The sequence below is a fragment of the Gorilla gorilla genome, chromosome 10 (assembly GCF_029281585.2).
Source record: "Gorilla gorilla gorilla isolate KB3781 chromosome 10, NHGRI_mGorGor1-v2.1_pri, whole genome shotgun sequence".
NCBI lineage: Eukaryota > Metazoa > Chordata > Mammalia > Primates > Hominidae > Gorilla > Gorilla gorilla.
The window spans coordinates 46309746-46329326 of record NC_073234.2 but is presented as its reverse complement, the minus strand read 5'-3'; the positions used below and the strand labels follow the sequence as shown (position 1 = coordinate 46329326).

Genomic DNA, 19581 nt, shown 5'->3' with positions numbered 1-19581 from the left:
CTGAAGTCACGTGGTTAATAAATGTCAATGTTATGATTCAAGGATTCCATCGAATCCTAGAGGACCTTGCTCTTAGGAATTAGATATAGAAAGTGCAGAAATGGACGCTGGAGGATGGTACAGAGCTTTTGAAGGTAGAGAAGTTTCCCCAGCAGATCTGAACAAATTCGGGCAGTTTTGTGTAGCTAAAAACTACATAATGAATGAGCCACTCTGTATACCCTGTGAATGCCCAAATGTATAGCTCTTGAATGAATGTGGTGTGAGAAGGTTGAATCAAGTGTTCTTCTCAACAGGGACCAGTAATCTAGATAGAAAGAGGACGCCCAAATTTATTACCTGGTTTCTAGACCCACTTTTGCCATTAACCTAATATATTGCTTTATTCAAACCTGGGGACTCTGTCTCCATACCTTTGAATGGGCCAGTATTATTCACCCTCAAAAAAGAATTGTGACTCTTAACTATGTTATATCATTGAGTATCAGAGCTGGAAGGATTCTGAGAGATCATAACCCAAGCTCATCATTGCCTAATGAGGAATGTGAGGCCAGAGAGGTTAGATAACTCATCACAGCCACACAGAGGCAGACTAAGATTTAGAGCCCAGGATTCCTTAGTCCTAAGCTTTTCCCCGACCCCACTTCACTACGGAGTTTTTGAAAAGAATGAAGCACTTCACTTTGCTACTGTAAAGGAAGGTTATTGAATCTCCCTGATGCTATTCTCCAAACTATTCATAAACCCAACTGACACCTCTGTGTTTTTCTCTAGTCGTTATGCAGGAGAGGTTCATGTCACAAATCACTTTTTGTTTTAACCTGTTTCACAATTATTTTTGAACCTGTATTATTTCCCTACTGGGACGCTGAACTTCTCGAGGTCAAGGACTATGTTTTATTTACCTTCTCCCCCAGCCCTCACCCCATCTCAACCCCATCCCAGGCCCCAGTGCCTAAAACTTGGAGAGCAACTTTAGGGTCTGCTCAAGTCTAACCTGAAAATGGTCAGCCCGAATCATTTCTTACTTGGAAGTTCACCTTCTTGCTCTCTACAGTTCCTGATATATGTCCCTGGACTCCATTTGTTGGTCGCATTTGATTTTAATTCAGCAGAAGCTAGTGATCTCCGATGGGAAGGTGAGAAGGAGAGACATCTGGGGACCGTCAGCAACAGGATCTGTGGCTTGAGGCTTAGCACCCTGGGGCCTAATGTCAGACATTGGTTTCAGGTCTTCACTGTCTGACTGAAGAAGGCAGTTTCTACCCCCCTTAGGGGCCCACAGGCAGGTCTCCTTTGGGGGTCAGGATTACTGGGAATACTAATTAATTCATTAGTGGGGTTGATGGATTATCAGGCTGTCTCCTGGCAGAGGGTCCTTGGGGGAGGAGGGGAACAGATTGCTGCTCATAAATCTGCCTGTTGCCTCCCCTCTCTCTGCTTCAATGGCTCCCGGGCGTTAGGCCTGTGGGCCAGCAACTGAGTACTGGTCTCCTTTTCCCCACTCAGCAGATGGTTCTTACAGGTTAGCTCAGAGCTTTATAAAAAGCAGCAGAGAAAGAAGGAAGGGCTGGGGATTGGCCCTCTGGCCCAGGAACCATGTGGGGGGAGGAGAATGCATGCAAATGCCTTGTATTCTCCTTTCCTAGGGCAGTCACCACCCCTTTTCCTTTGCTGACAGCACACACCCCTCCTGCCCCTTCCTGCCCTCTCAAAGTTGAACAGCCAACTGTACAACTGTCAATGAGTTGTGACGAGGGTGACCCTGATGAAATAGATTCCACCCATCCCTCTGCAAAAAGCAGCTCTTAAAGAAAATTTGGCATTCACGACTCCCTCCCCATTCTTCAGGGGTGTGCACGTTCATGTACGCGTGTGTATGTGTGTGTGTGCACTCACATACACACACACACGAATGTATTTTGAAGGCTAATCCTATTGTGTCCAGTCCCTTACATCTGTCAGAGAAAGCAAGGAGTCCTGCAGAATGTTTTATCCCCACCCTCATCTTTGTCTCAATATGTTCACCTTTCTGCTAATCTGCTATTACTCCCTGCCCCTGAAAATTTCACAGGCATCAGTGCCATCAACTTCTAAATATCCATGGACAGGGCTTTGAAGACACAAAGCAGGAGATCAATTCATTCAGTAAGCGCTCATTGAACAATGATTAAGCACCTCTATCCTAGACATAAATTACCTCATAGATAAATTTCCTTTGGCCCAGGAGTGAATTCTGATTTGTTTTTTAGAGATCTGCTATTCCCATCATGTGCTGTTTAATTATTCTGAAAATGAAGTTTATTTTCCTGAGCAGATATTTTTCTGGATAGGGATACAAATAAAGATAAGTAAGAGATTAAAGAGCTGCTGAAAATAAATAACTTCCCATGAAAACTGAAAAAAGTGTTAATTTTTGTTTTCTTGTTTTCTGTGAAAAACAAGTCATATGACACTTATATCAGAATTAAAAATAACTATTTTCAAACTTAAGATACTCTTTTCAACTTTACGAGCAGTGAAACTATCTTTTGTTTCAGCCCTCTACAGTTTTCCTTGCACACAGGCATATTAATAGTTTTTCATTTCTGTTTGACGCATGTGCTAGTTATGTTGTTAGACCACGCGATTCTCAAAAAGCTGGGGATACTCTGGTTTCTTTTCAGATTGTATAAATATTTTGCCTTTTGCCAAAACGCCTGAGGAATTATCCTTCAAGTCAATTTCTAAAAGAAGTTGAACTTGGATTCGTAACTCTATCAGGCTACTGATGGAAAAACTCATTTTACAGATATGAAAACTGATGCCCAGACTGAAGTTGACTTACTCAAGATCATTCAGCCAATTGCTTAATCTGAGCACCTTTCTTTTTCCTTCTTGGAAACACAAGATGATTAGAAAATCTTTGGTATCTTAAGTTCACAATCATTTATTTTTCCTTGGTGTAGTTTTAAATAAGATAGTATGAATATTTATATACTTAAATTATTCCAGATGTAGTTTTCTTTCTGTCTTCTAGCAATTTAATTCAACTTCCTAATACCAAAGGAGTTTTAGGAACTATTATGAGCCTTCTCTTCTTCTAAGCTTATTACTACTCAGGTGGACTTTTTCTACGTGAATGCTTAATGATGTATTTTTGAAAAACAATAGTAGACCTCAGTTTGCAACTCAAGGAACTAAATGCCCTTAAAATGAAGGATTTTATTAATTTCCTTTTTGTTTTTATAAATTTCAAGTGATCAGAAAGTTGAAAGAATAGCACAACAAATATAGCTTCATCTAAATTCACAAATTAAAAGTTTTAATGAGTAGCTTTGACGTGCTGAAAAGGTGGGAGAGACATACTTCTTCCTTCTACTTTTAGAACGCTGAAGTTTAAAAGCCAAAGACCCCAGTCCACATGTGTAAGGAAGCAGCCACTGACGCTGTGTCCTTGACACGCATCTTTCTCACCTTTTGATTCTTTTCAGACGTGGGTCAGCAGCGTCATCTGCCCTTTTTAGCTCTCTCTCCAAGTCTATCCCCAATTTTCTTTCTCCGTTCTGTCCACACTACTCCGCTCCCATTTCTTACCTTTTTAATCACAAAGGTTTCCAGTCCTCTTTTTCTTTACTCCTTAACTTCAGCAACTCTCCTCCCCTGCTCCCCTTCCACCAACCCCCATCTCTATTTAAACAAACAAACGGGCGGCAAAACTGGACCTGGCCAGAGGAGCCTTTCAAGTGGGCGTGTCTTTCGGCTGGGGAAAGGGAGGAGTTAGACTCTGGGCAACATCACTCCTCCCTGGTCAGCTGGGAGAGCAATCAAAACTGCAGCAAGTCAGAGGCTCCGGCCAGAGAGCAGGAGCTGCCCAGAGGCTGTGGTCCTGAAAGCTCCTCTCCGGGGAGCTAACCAGGGAGAGGAGGTACTGAAGAACGACTAAACTGGCTGCAGCGGAGAGATCAGCCCGAAGGCGTCCTTGAGGAGCATACGGAACTCCAAGGAAGGAGTAGAATAAGGAGCAGGCAGAGAAACCAGACCCGGTGGAATCTCTAAGAGGTAACAACCGGGTTTGACATGGATCGCTGAAAGCGTCTCTTTCTCCTACCATCTGGATGGTCAGGGAGACTTGGCTTCTCTGACTGTCCTCTAAGACGCAGATTCACAGAGTTCACTCCAGGAACGGCCAGTGACCGAGGTGAGCCAGTGGTTGGGGTGGTAAGGGGCTAAAGTTTCTGTGGGAAGTTCCCACTCACCTAGAGGAGCAGTTGGGGTGAGGAAAGTCTCTTCTGGGTAAGGCAGGAGGAAGTCAGATTTAGGAAACTTGGAATGTGGAAGCTAGTGAGTTGGAACACTTAGGGACAAATATAAACATTTTAAATAATTTTATTAAATTTTATAGCACTTGCCACCCAAAGTGAAACACATAGACACTCACAATCATTTTAATAAAGTGAAGAATACAGATGATCTCCCCCAATTCCTGTCAAAGCCACTCTTTCATTTTGCTAGTGGTGAAAATGTCGAAAAGTTTAACTGCTTTTCCAAGGTGGCCCAGCAAGTAGGTTGGAAGAATTGACCCAATCCACCACTCTGCTCACAGCATTTTAGGGCTATGCAAGGACGGAGGGGAAGGCAGGGAAAGGAAAACAGAATGAGGAATCAGAAAAGATTGGGGAAAGTCCTCGGGGTAGATTCTCACCATTAACTATTTTGTTTACTAAAAATGCTTGAATAGTTGGCACAGGGTGGGGGAAATTTCCTTTTCCTCAGCTCTTTCAGATGGGAAATTAGAAGAAAAAGATTGTCCAAGTATATTTTTCCTTTCTCTGCTTCACACTCATCATTTGCCCGCAAAAAAAGTATACTCAGAAAATACTAATTAAATGTAAAATACCCACCCCCATTTTTTTGACAGAGGAAGCAGAGGTGAAATGCTGAAGAACATGCAGGGAAAAATAAGGGACTGAATAACTTCTGTTAACTATTAAGATCTGAGGCAACGGCACCTGAAGTATTACATGGCTTTGCTGGACAAAATGTGTGTGTATGTGCATGCATGTACATACATGTGCACATATATTAATAAAGGGGAAAATAGTAGAGTAGAAAAGAAGAGCATAGAGCAACCTACTGGCTTTTTCCAAGCAGTACAACTTGTGAACATCCTGATTTGGATTCTGTCTTTTTAGCGCCAAGACTGTGCAACTCTGGGAAAAGAATTTAGTCTATTTAGTTCTTAGATTTCCTAGAAACTGGGCTGGACAGCCCCTTTTCTGTTGTATTTAGTCATCGGATCAGGAGGTAAAGAGATTATCACCAGCTTTTAAGAGGAAAGACACCATCTAACTACCACAAATCCACATGTGAGTTCCCCTTACCTATTAATTAGTTGAAATATCTCCACAATAAATAAAAAATTTGTAAAAGTGTAGAAAGAATTCCAGGATAGCTTCACATAGTAGTAATGCTTAACGACTTTGGCCCTAGTAGTAAAAATATTCGGTAGTAACAATCATTGCCTAAGCAAACACTTTGCTAGAACAGATTTAAAATTTTTAAAAATACGAGAAATATTTTGAATTAAAGAGAATTGGCCAAACTTGAAATTTCACTGAAAGACCCTATAGAACGAGGAAAATTCTGTTATATTGTGTAGGTATAAAAGAAAATCCAAATACCAAATGGCTAAAAATGGACTTTATAAGACCAGAATGTGTTTATGTGTATGTGTAGGGAAGGGCCAGATTCTGCCCCTTGATCCAGTATTCATTGATTTTTGTCATATTCGAGCCTATTTCCTATGTAATTTGTGAGCTAATTTCTTTCCTAGGAATTGAGGCAACCTTAAGATGGTATATCATGATGCTTTGTGAGATAGTGTTACAGACTTTCTCAAACAGCTTCTGTAAAACAATTGCCAACCCTCACATTGGCATAACAATTTTACAAAGTACTTGTGCTTGCATTATCTCCTTATTTTTCATGAAAACTTCTAAATGATGTAGGAAAGACAATCTTATTTTCATTTTGCCCTAAGGGTACAAAAATTACAATAATTACAATAATTTTTCTGTGCTCATTTAATGAGTGAATGATGAAACAGTCTTGGTTCCATGCTTCTTTCAGTACACCTGTGAGATGGTTCCTTAACAGGCTGAAAGCAACATTAGATTTAGGCACCTGTTCTGGAGACAACCCTTGGTTTCTTTGATCACAACTTTTGTTGTGATCAGTATGTGTGATCACAGTACACATATTTTCAACACTCAAATTTAAAACTAGATGTTTCTATTTTTTTCCTGTTAACCTTTTTGATGCATTGAAAATATTTAGGTGAAAAAAGTCAGATAAACATTTTTCTTCATATTTCAGGAGTCTTGGCTTTCACTGCTTTCACTTCTCTCTGATAGACACTGCATATTATCCTCAGAGCTCTGCCATTTGGTTTTGGTGGGAAAAATTGTATTCCCAATACAGAAGGTTCATGAATCTGAAAATGTATGTGATTGAATAGGAGTGTCAAACTAACTGTTTTCTCCCAATTATAAAACAGAGTGAAAGTTTGGGAGCTAACTTCCATCTTGAATATGATGGAAGAGTTCTAGTCAACTCAGTGGAGGCAGTTGATAGGGCTTGGTTTCCTTACCTCTTGCCACAGAACAGAACCTTTGATTTCAGTTTCAATAGGAGACTGGAGGAGTAGGTGTATTGGGGAATTTTTTCAAATAGATGTTGAAATGAACCCATTGGCTTTTGTTGATGCAAAATCAATATTAATAACAGATTCTAATTATACCTATTCTTGTCCAAGTGGCCAGAAAAATTCATGGTGATGTTTAGGAGAACAATACCTAATACTTAACATGAAATTCATGCTGTATGACACTATTCAAAATGCTTCAAATATATCAACTCATTTTATGCTCCTAATAATCCTATGAGGTAGGACTGTTATTATTCTCATTTTAAGGAGGAGGAGACTGAGGCAGATAAGGGTTATGAAACTGGCCTAAATTCATGTATCTAGTGAGTAGTGGAGCTGAAGTTTGAATCCAGGTAATCTGACACTGGAGTCTGTGCTGTCTATCCCACCATGGGAAAAATGACAGGCTACTGAGTAACTGTCAGATGATTTTCTAAACCAATCAGAGGTAATATCCAGATAATAAGAGACACACTAGTTGATACAGTCTGTTTTATTATTCATCTGTGAGAAATAATTTTTATTTTTGAATAAGCAAACGTGTGTGAATAGATTAGATAAGAAAACCCAAGAATAAACAGGAAATAAATGTATAGATGTTTTATAGCATTTACAGCTATAAAATTTTTTATTATATTTTTCTCTTACAAGAATCACATAACCTGTATGTTAGCCTTATCTTATTAGAGGAAATGGAAGAACAGATAACTTTATATAATGTGTTTGGGATCAACAACACAGGAATTAGAAGAATTGGGACTAGAGTTCACATTTGTGTTATTCTAGCTTCCATTCTTTTGAAACCATACTATATACTCATGGGATTCTCTTGGAAGTTAATGGACCGGCACCTGTGAGAACAGAGGAAGTTAAACTGGAGCCATCTATGTCCTTCCCACGATTAGTAAGAGAACAAAGGTGAAAGAAAACTGGTTGACCTTTTCATTACTTTGGCCAAAGCCAGTTGATTCTTTTCCTTTATACCCACCAACAAGCTGATTTGAAAGCAGTTCCTTGACTCTTACAGAAACCATTAAATATGTTAGAAGTAAAAGATGGTCTATTCTATCCTCCCAATCTCACTTATTTTGATGTGTGTGAATATTGACAGATCTTAACAAGAGTCCAGAGGTATAGAGGTAGGGATGGTGAAAAAGGCTAAATCCCCCATCTAGGATGGTATTCAGATCCAGGGACAATTCAGGAGACTCTCCTCTCTTGCACCTTCCTTCTTTCCTTCCTTCTTTCCTTTTCATGCATCTCAGTATGAGCCAGTGATCATAATGATAATGAAGATAAGAGAATGAGGATAAGGAGTAAAAGGGGGAGGATGAGGAAGAGATGATGATCTCTTGGATGATGATCACTCCTGTTGACTCAGTTCTATTGCTGTACATCTCCTGAAGCCAAAGTGCCTTTCTTTCTTCCTGTAGCTGTGATAGAAGAAGAACAAGGAAAATAAAAACATAAAACCTAAGATGTAAAATAAGAAGAATTGGTTTTATGTCCCACTCCACCAGCACTATATCTTTGCATTTCCATCACTTAAACTACCTGACCCACAGTGACCTTGAGTATAAAATGAGCATAAAAATTTCTATCTCCCTCAAAGGTTTTCTATAAGAAACATATGAATTAATGGATACAAAAGTGCTCTGTAAACTTTAAAATGCTACACAAATGTTATTATAATTACATGGGGAGCATTAGGTTTCCCAAGCCCACTCCATCCTTTTTGGCCTTAGAGTGCACCTGCCTCTGGAAGAGCTGTGTTACTTTAACAGAAAGTTAATTAGGTTCTTTACCCTCCCTCTGGATATCTGCCTGAGTTAGAAGTGCAGCTCAGCACACAAGCTCTATCATCCATATTAAAAGTGGGATTTTCTGAGTTGGCCTGGGCAGCTAGTTGACCAATAAGTTCCAATGTGTGTTTTCAATAAAGCTGCTTACCCAGGAAGCCTTATTAAGTGAGTAAGTCAAGCTGACATGATTTCCGTGCTGATTAACATGAAACCTAGGCTGTTTTCGCAATGCAGTTACATTAATTATTTATAGGAGGTAAATGAGGTTACAAGGAAAACAAGCTCCAATTACCAGAAACAAATCAAATAATATATCTTTATTTTTAAAAGCTATGTACTAATCCCTGGGTTCATTGATTTGAGGCTCAAGCTTCAAAGAACAGAAAACATTTATTACATTCTCCTCTTTCTCATAATAAAAGGTGATAGTGGGTTTAATATTTCAAAGAGTAGCTGGTAAACTGGGATGCCCCAATGGAGCTTATCAGATACTTTTATTTGGTAAACCATATGCCTAAAAATTGCTTAGCAAGCTTTAAAACAATTCAAACTCTTCCAGAATTGAATGCAAAATGTTTACTAAATCACTAGTCTCTTCTGGTTTTCAAATAGTGAATTTTGCATACAAAATTCTGATTAAACAGTGTGTTAGTGAATTAAAGTAGTCAGGCTATTCCTGTGTTTGCCTGAAATAGTTCTCACTTGTGTTAGCAGTCACTATGTTCTGTTCCACTACTTCACTAGTATTTGTTCCAGATTTTTCATTTTAAATAAAGTATTATTATAGTAGTTGTACTAAACCTTGGATGGGTTTGGTAGACCACTGGCTGCACTCCTAGCTGTTGCCATGGTCTTGTCTGACAGTGTGAGATGCATGTGCAAAGAGATCTCACTTTAACATATGGGCAAATTTGAAAGATGAGCAGTGATAACCCTCCTTTCTTTTCATGATTCTTTCAAGATGCCATGTCACTAACACTTCTAACATAACTCACACTAGACAGAACACAAAGTGCTTACTGAAAAACAGAATGCTCCTCTGGTGATAGAGTAATGTTTGAGGGTCACGTGTTGGACCAGCCAGTGAGAGTAATGTTTGATGGTCACATGTTGGACCAGCCAGTTGTGTCATGGACAACTTGCAGGAGATGATTGAGGCCACCAGTTAGCAATACTGGTGAGAAACATCGGGTATTATAGGCTAGATGGATGTGAAATGCTTCTAAATACAGGTTGAGTAGTCTTTTGTAGAACACATACAAAGTAGTCTGAATGATCTTGCTACAGTTTTTTATTTTGTATGGTGTAAATATACAACAGTGTGCTTATTTGACTATTTGATGGGTTTTTTATTTTGTAGTAACAATAACTATTACACACATAGACTTATTTTTAGCATGCTCTTTCACTTTCAGAAATTTCTCTATTTGGACAGTAATTTATATACTCACCTCATTTTTTCCCTTTTATGTTCTGGATTCTGGAAAGAAAGAAAAATATATCTTTGGACTGGTATATCAGTCATTTTTGTATAAAATATTCATGAGATAAAAAATCTAAGAATAAAAACAGTTAGGCACTAACACTGCAATGAATAATCAAGTCAATTTTCTTTTTCTATAGTATATTTTCTTATACTATGCCATAACTAAAGGAGTATTCTGGGAATTTCTTTCAGTTTTGGATTGGTCATTTAGAATGGAAGACTTGGACAAGATAATTACATATAAAAAACTTTAGTTTCAAATAAAATCAGGTACTCACAGGAATTAACCTTTGGTATTTCCCTTTTCCAGAGTCTGGAAATGTCAAAAACTTTTGTAAAATCCAAGGAGATGGGAGAGCTAGTCAACACACCATCCTGGATGGATAAAGGTCTGGGCTCCCAAAATGAGATGAAGGAGGAAGAGAGCAGACCAGGTACTTATGGGATGCTCAGCAGCTTAACTGAAGAGCATGACAGTATTGAGGAAGAAGAAGAAGAGGAAGAAGATGGGGAGAAACCTAAGAGAAGGGGTCCCAAGAAAAAGAAGATGACCAAAGCTCGCCTTGAGAGATTCAGGGCTCGAAGAGTCAAGGCCAATGCCAGAGAACGGACCCGGATGCATGGCCTGAATGATGCCCTGGATAACCTGAGGCGAGTCATGCCATGCTACTCTAAAACCCAAAAACTTTCTAAGATAGAGACTCTTCGACTGGCCAGGAACTATATTTGGGCTTTATCTGAAGTCCTGGAGACTGGCCAGACACCTGAAGGGAAAGGCTTTGTGGAGATGCTGTGTAAAGGGCTCTCTCAGCCCACAAGCAACCTGGTGGCTGGATGTCTCCAACTGGGCCCTCAGTCTGTCCTCCTGGAGAAGCATGAGGATAAATCTCCTATTTGTGACTCTGCCATCTCTGTCCACAACTTCAACTATCAGTCTCCGGGGCTTCCTAGCCCTCCTTATGGTCATATGGAAACACATCTCCTTCATCTCAAGCCCCAAGTATTCAAGAGTTTGGGAGAATCGTCCTTTGGGAGCCATCTACCTGACTGCAGTACACCCCCTTATGAGGGCCCACTCACTCCACCCCTGAGCATCAGTGGGAACTTCTCCTTGAAGCAAGATGGGTCTCCTGACCTAGAAAAATCCTACAGCTTCATACCACATTACCCTTCTTCAAGTCTAAGCTCAGGGCATGTGCATTCAACTCCTTTTCAGGCTGGTACCCCCCGTTATGATGTTCCTATAGACATGTCCTATGATTCCTACCCCCATCATGGTATTGGGACCCAACTCAATACAGTCTTCACTGAGTGAGGCAGTTAAGTTCAATGTTTCAGAGAATGACGTGGAGACATTTTCCATAATTCAAGTGGTTGAGCTAAAGATTCAATGACCTTAAAGGATCCCTATGGATATATATCAAACAATATTTCAAGTCCATTTAGGCTTTCCTTCACCTATCACCTCTTTTCTCATCACCTTCTCACATTGCATTGATTTCTTTATAGAGTCCTCAAGTGAAAATATTTGATGATTTAACAACCATGTGAAAATAGAACAGAAGACCTGGGCCCTATTCCAGTGGTGCCAAAAACTCATTGCATAATCTATGCCAATTAATTTTCCATTTCTGGCCTTTGTTTATTTACTAGCAATTGTAAATAAACAAATTGTATTTATATGAGGCAACTATTCTAAGTCCAGATGATTTCTAAAGTCCTTCACAGTTCTGAAATGCTATAACTGTGGTGATCACTCTTGACAATTTCTTGAAACTGAAAGAATAGAGAAATAATAGGAAAGGGATGCTATGCATAGAATGATCAAATTGAGTTATCAGAGGGATCACAAGGTACATGTCTTTTGGCTCACAGAATGCAAATCTTGTGTGGATTTAATGATAGGACCTCTTTGTATCTATTGAAAAATAGCTTCTGGAAGCTAAAACTCTAACATGGCTGTCACTGTGAAGAACAAAACATGTTCTTTAAGAGACTAACTCTATTTGTTATTAGACTAAAAGTTGAACATATCTTCCTTATGATTTGAAAAACCATAATAGAGAACCATAATAGAGGCCTCATGCCAACTTTATTCTTGATAATATTTCAAAACCATTTTTCTCAGTACTAGAGGTAGGGCAAACAAGTCACTGAAGCCTCAGACTCCTATAACTAATGGGACATAGAGAAGTCTTTTAGACCATGACCTCCATAACCAGAGGGCTCTGGAACTTCTGATGAAGCTCAGGTGCTGCTGTTAGAATCAGCACACAACACAGGTTTATATTAAAGAGCAATAAAATAGCTATTGGCTATAATAACTACCATAGTTCAGGGACTCTCTCCAGCTCACAGTTGCCCATGGGAAAAACCAATGGATTTTTTTTTAAGCAAGATGAATTTCATTTGGTTAAACGTGATTAAAACCATCCACCTCTGTCCACACCAATATATTTTCCAGAAGCACAAGCACCAATCAATTTATTGATCAAGGTTAAATTTTTCCAACATGTATGTAGTTCCTTATCTCTCCCCCTACACTAATTGTTACCTCTTCCTCACTTCTAAGATAGAATATGTTATTATATATTGTAAATAACATTTCAGGTGACCAAACTTAAGGATGCAGAAATGAAATCCAAGGTTGGTGAATATTTTTACCAACTATGTCTTCATCACAGGTTTAACCCAATTTGCAGAGTGTTTATTTTTCTTTATGTAACTCCTTTTTCCTTTATATCAATGCTAACTTCATCAAATTTGTATTTTTTTTCAGAAAATGGGACCTGAGAAATTTTCCTATCTTGTTCAATCAGCCAGGACAGTTATTTAAGTCAAACCAGAGCCTGAATGGCTTATTTGATAGTAGATTAGGTCCTGCTCCTGCCAGAAAGGATAAGTTTAACATGCAGGGTACATCAATAGGGCCAATTTAAAAAATGATAACACATATTAGTATGTCATTTTCTATAGCTCAGCTATCCCCTAAAATCTGCCAACTATATGTGTATCTTGTCTGTTTACCTCTCTTATTTATTATCTCCATACAGTATAAGTTATTTTTTTTCCATTTTGCTCTCAGCACTTACCCTGCTGTACTTTGCACCCTTGGTTTGTAAATTCACTTGAAAGTAGCCTTGCAGAGAGATCTTAAGCCCCATCAGTGACCAAAGTGGTTCCCTTCATCATAATCTGCCCTAGAGGAAATAGGCAAGTAAAATGATGTATAAAGCCATACTATGTGCTTTCTGAGTATATACTGCACTTACCTTTGTGAGGGGCTGTAGGAGGGTCTATCCTCGAAGCTAGCATTTTCTGGCATTTAAGTTTGTAGATAATCACTGTTGTCTGAGTTATTTATTAGATATTATTTATTTAATTTATTTCTCTCTTCCTTTCACGAAAATTCCTTTAGCCTCATAGATGTGCTTGCAAACCCTTCCTAAAATTTTGTTTGGAAAGTAGCTCATAATTTTGCTAAGAACTGATGAGTTTTGGAGTGAGGGGAAAGGAAAAAATAGAGAATTACCTCTGTGATAATTTTTATAAAAAGCAGCAATAATTCGAATGGCTATGCAAGTTAATGTTTTTAGAGTCTTTTCTTCAGTCTAAAATGAGCCAGAGTTATTCTTTAATAATATGCTGTTTATGCCTTTGGGGAGTATGGTACCCCTGAGCCAGGCCTCCCTGAAATTGTACAGAGGGATTTTATAATTGAATTAAAATTTAGGAATGCAATAGCTTGTAAAGAGCCTGCTCTCCAACCTAGGGTGGTCTCATTCTTCTGGAGACTTTTTTAGATAAAGTAAAATAATTGTTTAAATATTTTGTTTAAAATATGACTGTTTTTCCTCCCTTTTTCCTAGCAGAAATAAAGCTGTAAGTCTTATTAGATGTTGTGTTGTGCTGTGTTGTTAGTCTTCAAATCTTTCATTCACTCTCATGTATTCATTTTCTTGGGCTCTATGTCCTACAAGCAGCTAGCTGAGCAAAGACTGGTCTGTCAGGACGATTTACACATTCCCTAATTCAATTGATCTTGCTAGAATATTCGAAATATGCAGTTAGAAGTCTAGAAGCACTGGTCTCTGCCACTCATATAATCAAGTATAAAATCTACAGTTAAGAAAAAATAATCTTATAGATTACAGGGCTATGGGCAGTCTAAGCAATCAAACCACAGATAAATGGGAAGATGTGCTATTATCCAAAGTAGGTGGGCTGAACAACTTTTCAAAAAAATTATGAAATATGTTTTTTGGCAACTCTTCCTCTTGATTTTTTTCTTTCAGGTTTCTCTAGTTAAAACTTTCCAGGATCCCTTCTTGCATGTGTAAAGTGATGATAATAAAGAAATAATAGTAATGATATTATTAATAATAAATATAAATAGAAAAGTTAGTTAATCAAGGTAGGGACTTGACTTAACATATTTGAGAAACAAAAATATAGCATAAAAGTTATCTTTCCACCCCTATCTTCCATCTTCCAGTCCCCACTCTCCAACTGGAAAATACTTAAACATTTTTTTTAGCTTACTAGTTATCAGAGACCTTTTATGGATATATAAACAAATATTAGGTACAAATATTAAGGTGTATTATTCTCTTTTTTTCCTTCAAGTGGTAACAATATAACACATTTCTGCATATTGTTTTTTTACATTTAGCCACAAATCTTGGGGTATTTTAAATAAAAGTTTCTTAATTCTTTGTTATAACTGGCTAGCATTCCATACTAAAATAACATCATTTATGAAATTGAGTCCCATAATTTAGATTTTTTTCCATCTCTTGCAATATCAAATAAATGATTATGTACACATGTCATTTGACACATTAGAAGAATCTTTACCTTGCAAAGAATGGTCCAGAGGGGCAAATAGAAACGGACAGATAATAACAACCCCATCTAGCAGATTGTGGATGCTTACTACGTAATGTTACATTTCTAAGTGTCTTACACATATGAATTCATTCAATTCTAAAGTCACTCCTATAAGGCGGTCACTATTAGTATTCCCATTTCACAGATAAGGAAACTAATCCGTTTAGTTTAGTGAAACTAAACAAATCCTGGTGGAACCAAGATTGATTTAAGCTAGTGGGTTTATGCAGAAGATTTGAAATGATCCTCAGTAGCTGTTTGCCTGGTAGGTATATGAGGATGTCATATCAGTGCAATGCTGGAGCCAGCGAAAGTGGAATTACTATTTGACACCCCTCAAATTGTCCTTTACATATGACACCCTGTTACATCTATGACCCAGGCTGACCCATGTCCACATTCTGCAACAGAATCTGAAAGAAGGCCATCTTTCCCTTGATAGAAGCTCAATTTTCTATTCGACTTTGCCCAGGTAGACCACATAGTGTAGGCCAGATCACAAACCAATGCCTTGTTGCTTGAAAGTACCCATCTTTGAGAAGGCTTAAATCCATTTCAAGCTTTAATCTCACATATCTTTAGAATTTAAGAAAAATGTTTTAAAGGGGAATTATGGATATGAAAATAACAAAATATTCTATCAACATAGAAACATCCTATCTTCAAGATTATTTTAAAAATCTATATAAATTTGGAGTATAGTTTGGTGTAGTAATTACAAGCACTGGCTTTAGAACGAAATAAATAGTACTTAAGCTATGCCACTTACTGATTGAATGACCTTTGTTAAATTGATTAACCCTGCAAAGCCTCAGTTTTCTTGATTTTTTTAAGTTTTTATAAACAAAAAATAGTTTTATAGGTGCTAACATTTTTTCTACATTTCCCCCCTTTGGCTTTTTTATTAATTGACACATAATAATTGTGCATATTTATGCAGTATAATGTGATTTTTGGTACATGCACACAATGTGTAATGATCAATTTGAAAACAGCAATCATAATAATGCCTTCCCTTCAGGTTTATCATGGTGAATTAATTGAGATAATACATCTGAAGCACATAGCAAGTATTTAGCAAATGGTAATTATTACCATCTATGTTCTATTAATTATTCTTTGATTACAGTCATGTTACCTTTTCTATTTGCCTCCAATATATGGCCAGGAGAGTGCTGATGGTGACAACAGCAGGCTTAGGGAGTCCACAGAATTATGGAGTCAGACAGACTTAGATTTGAATTTAACTGGCTGAGAAGTCCTAGGCAATTTATTTAACGTCTCTGTCTCAGTTTTCTTCTTTATAAAAAGGGCATACAATACCACCAATCCATAGAGTTGTATGAGGATTAAAAATGATGATAATAGCAGTGAAGTGTTTATCTGAGGTTCTGGAACCTAGGAAGCACTTTACTCTTATTGTTATTATTATTACTGAGAGTAGAGTGAGAATAGGTGAGGTAATTGAGAACCAGCGAAAACAATAGATTCTTTTCATTTAAACAGTAAATAATTTACTGGAGCCAACGACAAAATCCAAGCCTATTGGCCAGTATTCCATACATTGGACATGACATTTTCCAACTCTTCATGGGGATAGTTCACGCAGAAATCTTCAAAGGCAAACTTTCTGAATTCAGAATATAGGAAATATTGAATTTTTCTTTCTTTTCCAAAAGTTGGCATAGAGCTAAAAGGAGCCTTGTAGTAGCTCTTTGCTGTCATCTGGCTTAAGACTATGTAGAGAAAGAATACTATTACCTCACAAATATATGGTACTATGTACTTGATTTCAATTTAATTTTTTCAAGTAGTAATAGTTACTGAGAATTTCCTCTAGGCCAGGAACTAAGCCACTCTGTCATAGCTAAGGAACTCTGTCATAGCTGTCAGAATACACATGACAATAAAGATGTTTGGTCAATGCCTTACGTGTAAGTAAGTGAATTCAGTTATTAAATGTGAACAAGAAGATTTTAGAAACCAATAGCTAAAAACTCAGGGGAAAAGGAAATTTCTGTTTATTGAGTATCTTTACCATGTACAAGTCATCAAGTTAAGTTCTCCATATTGAATCAGTCTTCAAAATAAACCACTGAAGTAGGTTCCAGATGTAGAAACCTACATAGAAATGTGCAAATAAATACGAGAACATGGAAAGTCATGTAAATCTCAGAAGTGCCTGAGCTTCTATTTTCTCATCTATAGAGTGAGATGATTGTGCCATTAGACATCCGAAATTTCTCTCATCTTAATATTTTAACAGTTCTATGAGCAGCTAATGTCCATTTTCTCTCTGGCAGAGAAGCACATGCACACATTCTTGGAAAAAAAAGAGTGAATAAGTGGTTGAGTAAAAGCTAAAAGATGAGGCAAAAATCGACTACAAAACATTAAAATCAAGGTGGTGTTTGGATGCCTTGTGTGGTTTGCTTGCTGGTCAGCCATCTTAAGGAGCTGGGGTGCTTTCAGTTTATCTATTTAGAAGACAGTTTTCTAGGCAATGATCTTATTCTCTAGAGACAACTACTCCAACATGTTTAGCAATTAAAAGGCCTAAATCTATGTTGAGCTAAAATAATTTTACTGTAAATCAAATTGAGGAATTATACTATTCCTAGAATTGTACAATTGCCCCTTTTCCTTCCTCAGTTGGAAATAATAGGAAGATGTTGACTATATTGTTTACTTGATTACAAATACAGTAAGTTCTCAGTTATCCATATGAATAATCTCTGTTGAGGATTATGGAAAGAAAATATTTTATATAAGGCTTGTTTCTCCATGTCAGCTGACATGTTTCTAATTTTTGTTTTTCTTTGTGTGTGTAGACACACATATTAATATATGCATATTTGAAAAAATATATATGAAGGTATATAGATGTATGTTTATCTATATATCCATAAATATATATATATCCATAAATATATATATTTGAAGACATGTATATTTAAACACATACACTTCAGTACATGTTGAATACATACACATATGTGTGTATATATATAATTTGACATATGTATTTGAATGCACTCTAAAGTCAAACGGAAACACTTTTTGTATCATTTAATTATTGGCAACTCTACAGGCTGAGTTCTTTCTTTTATCAACTCAGTGTTAAGAACTGGGCTAGAAGGTTAGGCACTGAGAAAGGAGGTGGAGACAGAGAAACAGGAAGGAAGCATGCTGGGGGTCTAGTTTCTTCAATTGGGATAGACCTGAAGGGGCATCCTGGTAATGGAAAACGTTCTTCCTTGATCTAAGCCTGTGCGCGCTCTTCCTTTGAGAGCTGGCCTCTGAGCTGAGGCAGATCCAGAGCAGGCAGGCACGTGGCTGGCCCACTGAGGGCCAGGAACAGCCGCAAGCTGCTCAGGGAGTTGGAGCAGACTATCCCCTGGCTCCTGCTCAGCCCACTGCTGCCAGCCGGCAGCTTCCCTCCTGCCAGACCCCTGGGCATGCTGATGGGAATGGCACAATTACTTAATCCCTGCCCAGGGAGATCTAGGACACATGCAGACAGATGGAGGACCAGGGGGATTCAGAACTATTTAGTACTGGAGGAGCAAAGGAGACAGGCCTAGGAGCAATAGGCCAGGCTTGAAAGGCAGTCCTGAAACCTCTTCTCTCCAAGCAGCTCCAAGGCAAGCTGTTTTCTCACCTGAACAGAAGCTCTGGAAGAAAAGACCTAGAAGACCTTCCCTTAGCTGCTGGCAAACAACCTAAGAGGGAGCATTGACCCACAGTGTCTGGGTTTCCACAAACAATAGATGGTCACGGACAGGTGCTGAGGAAAGAAGAATCGAGGAGAGTCAGAGCTCCAGAAAGGCCCATACAGAGGGGGCAATACGGAATTAGAGAGACAGAGATTAAAATAGCACATGCATGAACTTACCACATGCATGGATTTAAGAATGAAACTGCTATTTCCACATCTGTCTCCTCTACTAGTTTATATCCTTTCGTGTTCCTTAACCCTCACTAATGCATTCTCACACTTACTGCCAACTGCCCTGGTTCAAGTATTCACTATCTATCTGTCTAGATTCATGTAATAGTGTTCTTCCAAACCTCCAATCTTTTTGTACCCAGTACCTCCTTCCTTCTACAATTCATCCTAGCTGTCTTAAAATAAAGCCATGACCATGTCATTTCTTTGGTCAAAAATCTGCATTAGTTTTCTTATCGTTATAGAATGAAGTCCAAACTTCCCAAGTTAATATTTAACCTGCCTCATCACAACTGGTCTTGGTCTACATTTCCAGGTGTATGTATACCACACATTCTTCTCTTACGTTCCTCGAAAGCAACCCATCCCACTTATCCACCCCATTTCACCACCTTACATACACTTTTGTGTTGCCCACCTGGATTACTTTTCCTCTAATCAATACGAAGTGAAATTTTCCCTTACCTTTGCTCCTGGCAACACCTTTCCCTGGAGTGCTCTCTCCTCTATCTTCACTTACTGAAACAGTGTCGATCCTTCGGGGCCTAGCAAAAATCTTTCTTGATAAAGCCTTTACAGATTACCCCTGTAAGAATCATTGCCTTCTTCTTTTCTAGTTTAGGGAATTATGACAATTGACTCTAAGAGTGAAGCTGCTATTTCCACATATAGTGAAGCTGCTATTTTTCCTCTACTGGTTTATAAGCTTCTTGAGAGGAGAGGCTGTTTTATCCACTTGTTATATTGACAACTCCCAGTGCAATCG

At 38.2% G+C, this 19581-nt stretch overlaps 1 protein-coding gene and 1 long non-coding RNA gene across 2 annotated transcripts; one reads left to right on the top strand and one right to left on the bottom strand.

The window, feature by feature from the left end:
- The first annotated feature begins 3837 nt into the window (after positions 1-3837).
- Positions 3838-13873, top strand: NEUROD4 (neuronal differentiation 4). Its single transcript, XM_004053290.3, has 2 exons — positions 3838-4180; positions 10287-13873. Exon 2 carries the CDS (start codon positions 10296-10298, stop codon positions 11289-11291), a length of 996 nt encoding a protein of 331 aa, XP_004053338.1. The 5' UTR covers positions 3838-4180; positions 10287-10295; the 3' UTR covers positions 11292-13873.
- LOC109029078 (uncharacterized) lies at positions 7190-19567 on the bottom strand. Its single transcript, XR_002008080.3, has 4 exons — positions 19281-19567; positions 13069-13176; positions 9942-9970; positions 7190-8121 (listed from the first exon to the last, which is right to left on the bottom strand). It is a non-coding gene; the product is annotated as an uncharacterized lncRNA (long non-coding RNA).
- Between the last annotated feature and the right edge of the window lie 14 nt (positions 19568-19581).